The 11,979-nt window shown below is 34.9% G+C and overlaps 1 protein-coding gene across 3 annotated transcripts in view; it reads left to right on the top strand.

Annotated features, from left to right (window-relative positions):
• Window positions 1-11,979, top strand: part of PTPRD (protein tyrosine phosphatase, receptor type, D) — a 1,952,036-nt gene that overhangs the window by 1,756,542 nt on the left and 183,515 nt on the right. For all 3 annotated transcript variants that reach the window (XM_012721366.1, XM_004677659.2, XM_004677657.2), the window contains one exon: window positions 10,999-11,187. In XM_012721366.1, the coding sequence (XP_012576820.1) occupies window positions 10,999-11,187 (189 nt within the window). The remainder of the gene's footprint in view (window positions 1-10,998; window positions 11,188-11,979) is intronic.

Raw genomic sequence — 11,979 nt, 5'->3', positions numbered from 1 at the left:
TTAATAGCTTGATTTTTTTTCTTTTGTTACATTCCGAGAATTTGATGTGTGCCAGCCTGATGTCTTTGATCAGTAATGGATATAGAATGTCTTCTTGTAATTTGGGTTATGATTTTGCCCATATTTTACCTAGCTCCTAAATGTAATTTTTCATTTTATAGTAATACACATATTTTAAGGCTTAATAGTATTCCTGACATTTTCATCATTTCTATAGATTAGTAGCAGTTGAAACATCAATTAATTAGTCTTGGTATTCAGGAAGCTGCAAATAAAGTGTGTATTTGACAATAATTTTCAGAATTGGGACAAAATTCTTGAGCACATCCTCCAGAGCTGTAATGTAATTTATAAATGTATAAATTTTATAAAATCTTATCTATGGTAATATAAGTAATTGCAATTTGTTTCTAAATTTCTTTTAAATTTTGAAACAACCCCAACCTTATAGAAAAGTAGCAACAGTTATACCGAGAACTTGCTTTTCCTGAACTAATAAATACAGTAAATTGCTGACATGGTACCTTTCATCCTCAAAGACCATCCTCCAAACAAGGATATTTTCCTACTTGAATATTATACAACCATCAAAATCAGGAAGTAAATATTAGTGCATAATAATCATATAATTCTCAGACCCTATTCACTTAGAGCACATTTTTAGCAGTTACCCTATTCAAGTTTCTTTAAATATCCTCGGATTCCAGTTTAGAAATATGCTTTGCACTTAATTGTTAGCAAACAATTTCCTCAGTCATTCTTGAATTTCTTGATATTGATAGTTTTGAAGGTAACTAAAGTTGTTACTTTATAAAAATGTTCTCATTTTGGTTTAGTCAATGTTTTCTCATGATTATATTTAGGTTATGAACCTTTTTCAATACCATTATTTCAGTCTATCTTTGTTGCTGTAGCAAAAATACCATAGAATGGGTGGTCTATAAAAACCAGAAATGTATATCTTACAGTTCTAAAATTGAAAGTCAGAGAATCAAAGCTATAAGTACCTGAGGTTCTGCCCTCAGGAACTAATTGTCTCTCAGGGGCACCACTCCAAACACCCATCATGCCAGGCAATTGCATTTAACTAATTGGGATTTAACATTGGAGAGAAGGGGAGATCTAAATATGTATCCTATAGCAAATAGCACTGAAGTGGTATAGTGTATTTTTCACATCTTGCTATTGATGTTAACTTTTCTATGTTGATCATGATTGTTTCTATAAGGCATCTCCATTGTGAAGTTCCTCTTTTCATTGATATTTATTTTAGTACATTCATGAAAGCAGATAATTTGAGACTAATATACCATTCCTCTTGAAAGTTTTCATTGTGTTCATTTATATTAGTGTAGACTCATGTCTTTTTATTCAAGATGTTATCATTTGCTAATATATGTATATATTTTTAAAATTTTGATGTTCAGCTTGTTCCCACACTTGACTGAGACATGTATCTTATTGACTTCCTTGTCTTTTTTTTTTTTTAAAGATTTATTTATTTGTACATACAGAACTGGGGTACAGGCCAGAGACTCAGGGGCAGTGAGAGACTTCACCAGAGACAGAGTGGGGAGCAGAACAGGCAGATCAACGAAGTACACTGCTGAGGGGAGCAGTGGGCGGGTCAGGAGAGGTCTGCCACGCCATGTGGTCTCCTCCGGGGCAGGTGGGAATCGAACTCATGTGGAAGTGACTTTAGCTTCTCAGTGCAGTGCTTTAACCCGCTGAGCCACCAGGGAGGGCCGACTTCCTTGTCTTTTTAATATGATCATCTCATTTTTGTGTTGCACCTTGCTGTACCACAGATATTCAAAATAGGTTTTGTACCTTGCTTGCCCAGTGCTGGGTGGAATCAGTTATTTTCCTAAGGGACTATGTTTGCTCTTACTAGAAAGTCATGTTTAGATACCCAGATTTGGGAATGTAGGTGTAGCCATTGCTATCAGGTATTGTTATCTCTAGCCTCTTAACTTATACAGGTACAAAGGATGTGTTTGGTATATTTATATAAGGAGTGCATGTATGTGTTTTCTGCATACTCATTTACATCTATGTTCATTCATTTATCAATCCATATGTTTTTAAAACTATAAGTCTTTATGTCAGTAGCTCTAATTTCAAGCCAATTAACAGTGCATTCTAGCTATCATTTTTATGTAACATTTAATAGCTTGATTTTTTTTTTCTTTTGTTACATTCACCGTTATCCTGAGGCAGCCAAGGGGAATGTTTTCCTGACTTTATTTGATTTGAGCTCATTAGAATTCCTAAACAAACCTAGTAAATAAAGAAGGGCAGGAGCCAAATCCAATTCTCCTTCCATGTTTATTATTATCTTCATCTATTTTTGTTTCTCTTTCAAAAATAATAGGAGTTAAATTATTGAACTTACTGTCAGTGCCATTGTGCATATTTGCTTTTTTTTTTTCTTAAAAGACTCATAGTATGATTTAAATATAAATATATGAAAAGTGGATAATTTTTTAAAGTTGGGCAAAACTGGATTTGCTACAGGGTATCATGACACTTGCTCATCAGCAAAAATAGATTAATAAAAAGCACTGAGATTTATGAGAGTGAATGGTTGTTGAATTTTATTCTAATGAGTTTTGCAATCCTAGGAACGGAATAAACAATAACCCTAATTTCTAAATATTTACTTAAATATGCAAGTATTAATGTTGCTAAGCAAAAGTAGGAACTTTTTTTCCCCTCCTCATAATAAATAAATATCTAATTTTAGATTACTGTGAGTAATCATTTGTTAATATGTGATCATCTGTTAATGCTAAGCATTACAATTTGTTAGTGTGATTATTTGTTAATGCTAAGCATTAACAAATAACAAAGAACACTAATAACAAAGAAGGTAAACTAACTTAATGCTATGTGAAATTTCAGTTACAACATTCATGCAAATGATAATTTAGTCTAGGTGGGTGATTTGTAGGGTAGGGTAATTGCATACATTATTTCCTAAAAAATTTGTTTTATTTTGTCCCAAGGATGTGATGTAACCTTTTCAACATGTGAGGGATATTTCAGAACTTTGCTCTGGAATGTGCTGTGGGTAGCTGGTTAGTGTGCTGAATATTTAGCAGCTACTAATAATCCTTCTATCAGTTTATCAGTGTCCAATTTTCTACTCTTACATGGCGTAGTTCTATGAGAAATCTTTGGAGACTTTTGTACCCAGTAACTGCCCTTAAGAGATACTTAAATCCACTCTGAAATATAAGTTTCTCTGATTGATTTATAGCCATATTAAGACAAGCATACCATCTGTAAAGGAAAAAAAAATGTGCAAAGAGGATCTTGGATTAAAAATCCATCTTACCCTGTTCATAATTACTTTTTGGAGGCTCTTATAGTTATTAAATATTCCATTTGGAGTATCATTTATTAACTAGTATTTTTCTCCTGCTTTGGATAATTTCTGTCTGACTTAGAGTAGCCTTTGACTTGTAATTAGAAATCACTATTTATAGTTTTTTTCAATTTCATTCATATGCATATCATTTTGATAATGACCCAGGAGTTCAACTTTGCTAGAAAATGTTGATTTAGCTTTTATTTCTTTTCTTTTTCTTTTTCTGTTTTCAGTTCCTTATTCAGTTCACTTGCAGGGAGATTGATTTTGAGTAATATGGTCATGATGTCAAAACAGTACAAATTATACCCTACTGCCATCTGGAATGGTGAAAATAAAAGCTTTATTTATACTGTTTTCCTTAAGAAAAGAATAATAAGTGTTTTCCCCGAACTTCAGGGACTACATTATGTTAAGAAATGGTTCTTGTTTGTAGCCTGATAGTGTGGTTTATTCTGAGAGATAATGACTAGAAAACTCATTTGATTTTCAATGAAGTATCAAATATTCCAACCAGTAACTCTAATCCTCCCAACCTTTAATATACTGATCTGTTTGCTTTCTAAAGAAAGGTATTTGGGGCAGTCATCAGTTTGAGCCCTATATTCCAGAGAAGACTCCTTTGAGGCCTAAGGTCATAGAGTTAATACGTTCAGACTACTTACTTATGTTTACTTCTTTGATCTTTTGATGTCCACTCAAAATAGACATTCATTCTGCCATTTATAGTCCTTCCTAGCTAATCAAATAGAACTTACAGAAGCTTTAGAGACATAGATAGGCAGTGTTGAATTTGAGCACCCTTGGGAAATTACTTGATAGGCGTTATCCTTTTTACACTCTTCCATTTTTCATCAACATTTTATTGGTTAATAGACATAACAGATTTCTGTTTTAACCTGGAACCAATATTAAGCAAATGAGAAACCAATTAATAAATACCAAAAAGTAGATTATTTTTTTAATGCAGAGCTGTTGTCAAATACCATTACATGGAACTGCATTCTCCAGTCTTTTATGCTTAAAACTAAAATTACATTCACTGAGTATTAAAATTATCTGTGTTTTGCAGGTTCTTTATGGCTGATTCCAATTAAGAGTTCTATGGCTATTTATAACACATGTTTATTTGAAGAACAATTGGCAGGAAAACACATAATGAAATAGAAAATATAGCAATCTAGAGTTAAAAGATTTATTATTATTTTGTGTATTACCTGAAAAAGTAACATTTTCCCGAGTCTTCTTGTGTCTACAGAAACAAGTACCATGATAGCACCATGCCTAGCTCAATGAGTCCTAATAAGGTCAACTAGTTTCAGTGTTTTCAGTCACTCAAAACAATTTTTTGCCATTGTCAGTATTTAGAACTACTTCTCAGGCTTGGTTTTGGGAACCAATCATAGGACAGTGCAGATTTGTTTTATTTGTGTTATTGATTAATCAGAGAGCCTGAAGTTATGTCCCAAGGGAGAACTAAGGCTTTTCATGAGCTTTGAAGAGGTTATTGACACAGATATTACTCTCTGAAATCTCTTGTATATTTGGATAATTCTTGTTTATGATTTATGTACAGTGTTTTCTCATTTACAGTTTATTACTGCTGTTCTTATTTTAGCAAGTCTTAGGGTTGCATGTTTGTTTTCTGTGCAGATCTATTGTAGAGCTTGAGGTAGAATAAACTACATGTATGCTAATATTTTTCTAGATGCCAGGCAGCACCAAACAACATTTACTGCACTATCTCATTCAATTTGCCTTTCTTTGAGCTATTCTTACTTTCAAAGAATCTCATTATCCTGCAGATACAATTAAATCACAACAATGTGGAGGTTCTCTAGATTACTTCATGCTAAGCCCTGGCACAAAGGAAGCCTTTAATAAATATCTATAGGATGATTGATACCTTTTATTCACAATCAGTAAATTTTAAAAACTAGCAATTCAGAAACTCTTTAACATGATACAAACTTTATGACAATAAAAATATTTTTTTGTGATTAGCCCTTATATTTATTGTATATCAATTTATTTTCTTAGATCTTTGTTGATATTTGGACAGTATTTAGTTTCTCACCTCAGGTGTAAATCCTATAGTGTTTGTACCACCTGTAACACCCATAATCCATCATTACATTCCATTGTGTGTAGCCCTCCCCTGTTTTGACCCCTCTTCCCACCCTCCTCTGCTTTGTGTCTCAGGTCAATGATCAGCTTGCAAGTTTTGTCTTTTTTTCCTGAATCTTTGTTTGGCTTCTCTATATTCTACATATAAGTTAATCCATCTGATATTCATCTGTTTCCTTCCAATTTGAAAACATTTTTTTTTGTTTGACCATTTTAAAACTAACATATTTAAATGACCAAAGAGGACTTTTTCCCCTTCATTATAAAAAAAACTTTTGAGTTTATATTGAATAGGATATTACTGTTTAGCAGGTAAATATGTTTTGCAGTATATTTAAAGGGAGTAGCATTTTCATATATGAAAACATTCTTCAGAGCCCTCCCACGTGGCGCAACAGGTTAGGATGCAGCACTGCAAGCTTGTAGCAGACGCTTCAGTGAGAGTTTGATTCCCAGACCTGGTGGTGATCCACATGGTGTGACAAAGCTTTCCTGCCTCGCCTGTTGCTCCCCTCAGCAGTGTACTTCGTTGATCTGCCTGTTCTGCTCTCCACTTTGTCTCTGGTGAAGTCTCTTACCACCCCTGCACCTCTGGCCTATACCTCAGTTATATATACATAAATAAATAAGTAAATCTTTAGAAAAAATTCCTCATATTATACCTCTGACTTTTTACTTGTTTTATTATGTTAATGAAACTGCCCCATTCAATACTTTCTTCCAAAAAAATGTGTTTTTGTAAGATTACATTGTGAATGCCCTAAAGAATTAAGATAACCAGACCCTGAGAAATACTTGTTACAATTAGACTAAGAATTCTTTCATGTCATTGATGCTTGTTTTTATGAGCCTGTAACTCTATATTTTTGTGATTCTTTGAGTCTAATACTACTTAAGATACTGTTAAAACTAGAAAGAGGTTATAAGTCTTGATAAGAGACCAAATATATAGTCATAAAACAATTAAATAATGATTAACTATTTTAAATGAGTATCATTAAATAAACCCAGTAGGAATTCAAGTTGCTACATGAGTGAATGATGAAAGAGTTGCCAAGATTTCCTAAACATGTCTAATTACAAGGGTTTATTGAACACTGTGACATTTAAAAGGAAACAATATATAACCCTTACCCTCTGTGCCCTAGGAGTTCAGGCTTACACACTGACTATAATAAGGGGTTTATTGATAACATCAATTGGGAGCTTTTAAGGAGGAACCACTAAGAGCAGTTTAACAAGAGTGACTCAGGAGGTGAGTTCTACCAAAAAAGGCCTTCTTACCTTTTTCTTCATATTCTGGTTTTGCACTCTTGCACTCTGATTGTCATGAAAAACTTTGTATTACCAATAATTCCTAAGTGAGGAGGTTGAAATTTATTTACCAAACTCTTCATACTGCTTTTGAGGTAGCATCCTGTTGATGTAATAAATATATGTGATTTTTCTTCATAAATATTTACCATAGATTTGAAATATTAAGAAAGTAGCAACACAGTAATAGTCTTTTGAAACCATCTTTAGGTCACTTGTGACCAAAGTCAAAGGAACAGACTGGCTGAATTCACTCAGATAGAATGCTAGCAAAATTAAGTAAGACCTGTGGGGCCACACTGGAAGGGCTGTGGCCAGAGCAGGTGATTTAGTTGTTTGATGTCCCATCAAATAGGAGAGGCTCATTGTTTATGGAATTGGAGTGAAAGTAAAAGCAACATAAAAATTGTTTATGGATAAGCAGTGAAAGTACTTTAACTGAGCAAATTATGCAAAAAGCTATTACTTGATAATTCACAGATACATCTAAGACAGCATTCCCTATAAAACAATGTCAGATTATTTTCTCATATATTCCTTTCAAACCTGAGTAAACCAGGAATTATTAATAATTCTATAGCAGTGGGAAATTAACTCTGGAAAAATGCTGACATTCCTTTTGTTCTTTCCTTAATGGAACTGAAAGTTTCATATCAGCATATTTCATGAAGACACCAAACAGATTCAAAGACTGTGCTATATTTCCAGGTCTATTATAGCTGCCATTCCAAACAAAATATGTATGACTTCTATGATTCACTAAGCACAAGTATGTAGTAATCTGCCCTTTAATGGCCTCTCAAAATGACAGACCAAATGGCTTTGTGAAGGTCAAGTCTGATTTAAATTGTTGATGAATTAGTAGCTAATTCTGCATGATTGAATATTAATATGGAACAGTGATAAGTAAGGCACTTTAAAGCTTAATGAGCACATTAATGAATAGGACAAAATGTTTTTCTTTTCACCTCATGTATAAGTTTAAAGTTACGAAGATACCAACAATTTGTTAATTTTGATACCATAAAAGTTTATGTGGTTAAGGTATAAAAGATATTGATTCTCACCCCCAGCTCCCAAGTTTCTGAGTTTCTAGTAGCACACATTTCATGAGCTGTCAAAATTGATGTTATCAAATGGCCAAGGCAGTTTTATATAAATTACTAATAAATGTAAAAGGTGGGGGGGAAGCAATTAACATCTTTTAAACTACGCCCACTGAGATAAGCATTCCAATTAGAAATTTCATTATTTCCGCAGTTCGTTTTATGTTGATATTGAGTTTTATTGCCACATACCTGACAGTCAAATTGGAAACAAGCCACAACTGTCAACATATAACAGTTCTGGCTATTTGAATCTGTTACATTGTGATGTTTCTCATGAAAATTTAATGAACAAAGTGCATTCAGAGAGATTCTATGCAAAGAGGGGGATGGAGAGAATTTAATTACCCTTATTAAAAATAAAACAGGAGCTCTCTTTATGTTCTGTGTCTGATTAGTATGCAAGAAAGATGATATCTGTTGTGCATTTGTGTATATGAAAAGGAGGCTCTGGAGTATTCTTTATGAATCACGAAGGGAAAGAAAGGTCATGCAAAGGTATTTGACTGTTTTGGGTAGATCAGAAGTCATTTTTGTCAGCTTTCCCTGTGGTAAAGACTTCATTTCTTACAAATGGTTATTAATTCTAGATTTTTTGGGTAAGATCCTCTAGAAAGTAGTGCACCAACATTTAACTTTCGACACTTGCCCCTGCACAGTACTTCTTATTGGGTTGATTCTTCAGAGATGTGAACTTGTGGAAGAAAACTAATCACTAGCAGAACAATGTTAATATATGCTTATGTAACTAGTAGTTACATAATGTAGGAGAAATACAAAAAAAATAGCTAAGGAATCCCAAGGTAATTTTTTTTCATTAACATAAGTTGGTTACTTTAAAAATAGTAATAACAAGAAGACTCATATCTGAGTGACTAAACTTATGTTATTGACTTTGGAGTACTTGAGGTAAATTATTTTTTAATTTTGAAGCAATTTGTAGTCTATAGCTGACAAGTAATATATTTAATAATAGATATGGTACAAAGACTATTGATCTTTCTGCTTTCTTCCCCCACTCCCCTAACATCCCTACTCCCCAAACATCAGAACCACACTATACATATAAATTGATTGATAAAAGCTTTAAAGTCAGAAAGAACAGCCTAATAAAAGTTTAGTGAAATAGATTATTAAGACTGGCATAGCCTAATTTGTATAATATTACTTATCCCACTAGCAAGGCTTAAAGTTCCCCTTGGAGCCCTGAAAAAGTCATCCTAAAATTTCATTCTTAATAACTTTCTAACACTTGTCCACTGTGTACACCTGCTTGGCTAATATTGGGGACATATTCCAATCAACAAATGACTGATGCATCCCAATCAACAAAAGAGCTTTGCACTTAATCAAAATGTAACTGGTTGACATTAACAATTTTTCATGATTTTTTTTTATTCTCTTGCCCTCACTTATTGAGGGTTATACTTTTCACTTAAAATTACCTGAACTTGTTCAGGGAAACCTCCCTTTCTTGTCATCTTTATTCTTGTAGAGTATTTTGACATTCTTTCACTTTTCTCATTCAAAATCTCTCAGTTCTTAACTCTTCCTTTGATCAACTCTGCACCAGAACTAGATTCCTATTAAGCAAAATCAGAAAGTTTCTTTTTAATCAGTGGAATGTATTCATACTGAGGCTGGGGTATCACTAGAGTTTCTCTTAATATCTGGTGATCAGACCAATTTGATTGCAAGGAATTTGGGTACAAATGATACATGGAAGAGCCCATCCTAGAGTGGGATAAGCTGGTGATAATGAGTCCAAGAAATAAATATAGATCCTCATTGTTGCAAAGAGGGAAAGGTTACATTTTAGGCTCAGAAGATTTGATATAATTTGTCTCCTCAATGGTGAGAATATAATCATGGGCAGAAAAAAATTTCCTATGGAAGAGGTTGCCCATGAGAGGCTAAAGAAATGGGACTTTACGGCCCTCCCTGGTGGCGCAGCGGGTTAAAACATTGCACTAAGAAGCTTAAGCCACTTCCACATTAGTTCGATCCCTGCCTGCCCCAGAGGTGACCACATGGCGTGGCAGACCTCTCCTGGCCCGCCCGCTGCTCCCCTCAGCAGTGTACTTCATCAGTCGGCCTGTTCTGCTCCCTGCTATGCCTCTGGTGAATTCTTTCACCCTCCGCATCTCTGGTCTGTACCCCAGTTCTGTATGAATAAATACATCTTAAAAAAAAGAAAGAAAAGGCCCTCCCTGGTGGCGCAGTGGGTTAAAGCACAGCACTGAGAATCTGAAGCCACTTCCGCATGAGTTCGATTCCCGCCTGCGGCCTGCCCCGGAGTAGACCACATGGCGAGCCAGACCTCTCCTGACCCGCCCGCTGCTTCCCTCAGCAGTGTACTTCGTCCATCTGCCTGTTCTGCTCCCCACTCTGTCTCTGGTGAAGCCTCTCACCGCCCCTGAGCCTCTGGCCTGTACCCTAGTTCTGTATGAATAAATAAATCTTTAAAAAAAAAAAAAAAGAAGAAGAAAAAAAGAAATGGGACTTTACAGCAAAGTTTTGGGGATTATGCTTGTTACTCCATAGACTGCAGATAGGAGATGTTGGCGAACACAAAGGTTTGGTAGACAGCACAAAAAGTAGAGCCTATTCCCTAGAAACTATACCTCACTTAGAATTCAGCAAGACAGAACAGTCAACATTTGCCACATTTGATGATTTCAGGTCAGTGCCATATCTGATGATTTCTAAGTTTTTGCTTTTTGATACTTGTGCTTTTGAGTTATTTTGGAATTGGGGATTGAGAATATCAGATGTCAGCTGAGTGTTGGTTAAATTAATGCCAGACCCAGCTGGAGGTTAAGATGTAATCACTTCTCCTTCTGTGCTCCCAGACAACTTGATCCTTCCCTTCCTCATGGTCTTTATCATCCATGCTCAGCCTCTTGCTAGACAGTTGGCCTATTCCTTACTGTGTCTATATCCTAGTCAGGGGCACAATGTGGCCTCGTGTGTGTCCACTTGGCAGCGGATGCTAACTAAGGTAAGGAACAAGAGTGATGGATGACATCTTTAAGTCAAGGTCATGTTAACATGTTTGTTTTACCTTTTGTCTTACAGAGGATCAAATTCCCCGGGGCTTCCCTACCATTGACATGGGCCCACAATTGAAGGTGGTTGAGCGTACACGCACAGCCACCATGCTTTGTGCAGCCAGTGGGAATCCAGATCCAGAAATCACTTGGTTTAAAGATTTCTTACCTGTGGACACAAGCAACAACAATGGGCGTATTAAGCAGCTACGATCAGGTAGGGTCTTGTTACTGTTTCCAAGAACAAGTAGATAATTTTTTTTTTTGCTTTCTCTCTCTATTATTATTATTATTTTAATTTTATTTATTTTTTACTTTTAGGTATTGATTTTTCTCCCTCTTCTCTTTCTCTGTTATTTAATGTGTTGTCCATGTCTGTGATGTCATAGCCCGTTCCAGAGTCTGTCTTTCTCCTTCTCTCTGTGTTTGCAGCTTCTGTTTAATCCATATTGCTCACTGCTGTGACTGTATTTTGATAACTTTTTAATTTACTGCTTTTCTGCAGTATTTGATGGATCCATCTTCTCTTTCTTTCTTCTTTCTGTTTCTTTTTGAAACAAATTTATTTCAACATTGGACTTCATTCTGAACTTGTGAGGAGTACCAATGCCTATCTCCATTATAAACCAAAATGTTCATATGAAGCACTAAAATGAGTCAATTTTATTAAAGTGTGTTTTCTCTGTCTTTTCTACATTTGAACTCATCAAAATACCAAAGTTTAGTAAGTTTGGTCGCATCTGCTTTCTTTTCACTAATACATAAAAACACAGAAATGTTATATCATGAGTAACCAGATATATTGATTAACATCTGTTACAAAGCCTCAAAGAAAGGAGAGTACTTTCATTAGTGTTAAGACTGTGAGTGAACATTTTCTAAACATGAGCCACCTGTAGTGTGTGCCCAGACTAAAGAGTTTTGACCCTTCAGTGACTGGATCTACAGAAGTCTGCTTTTGGCGTAGACTCCAGCTTTTACTGCGCTCACTCTCTCTCTCTCTCTCTCT

This window comes from Condylura cristata, unplaced genomic scaffold (assembly GCF_000260355.1).
Source record: "Condylura cristata isolate star-nosed mole 26May11 unplaced genomic scaffold, ConCri1.0 scaffold00006, whole genome shotgun sequence".
NCBI classification, from domain to species: Eukaryota; Metazoa; Chordata; class Mammalia; order Eulipotyphla; family Talpidae; genus Condylura; species Condylura cristata.
Note: the sequence above shows the minus strand (reverse complement) of the source record. Positions and strands in the feature narration are given on the sequence as shown.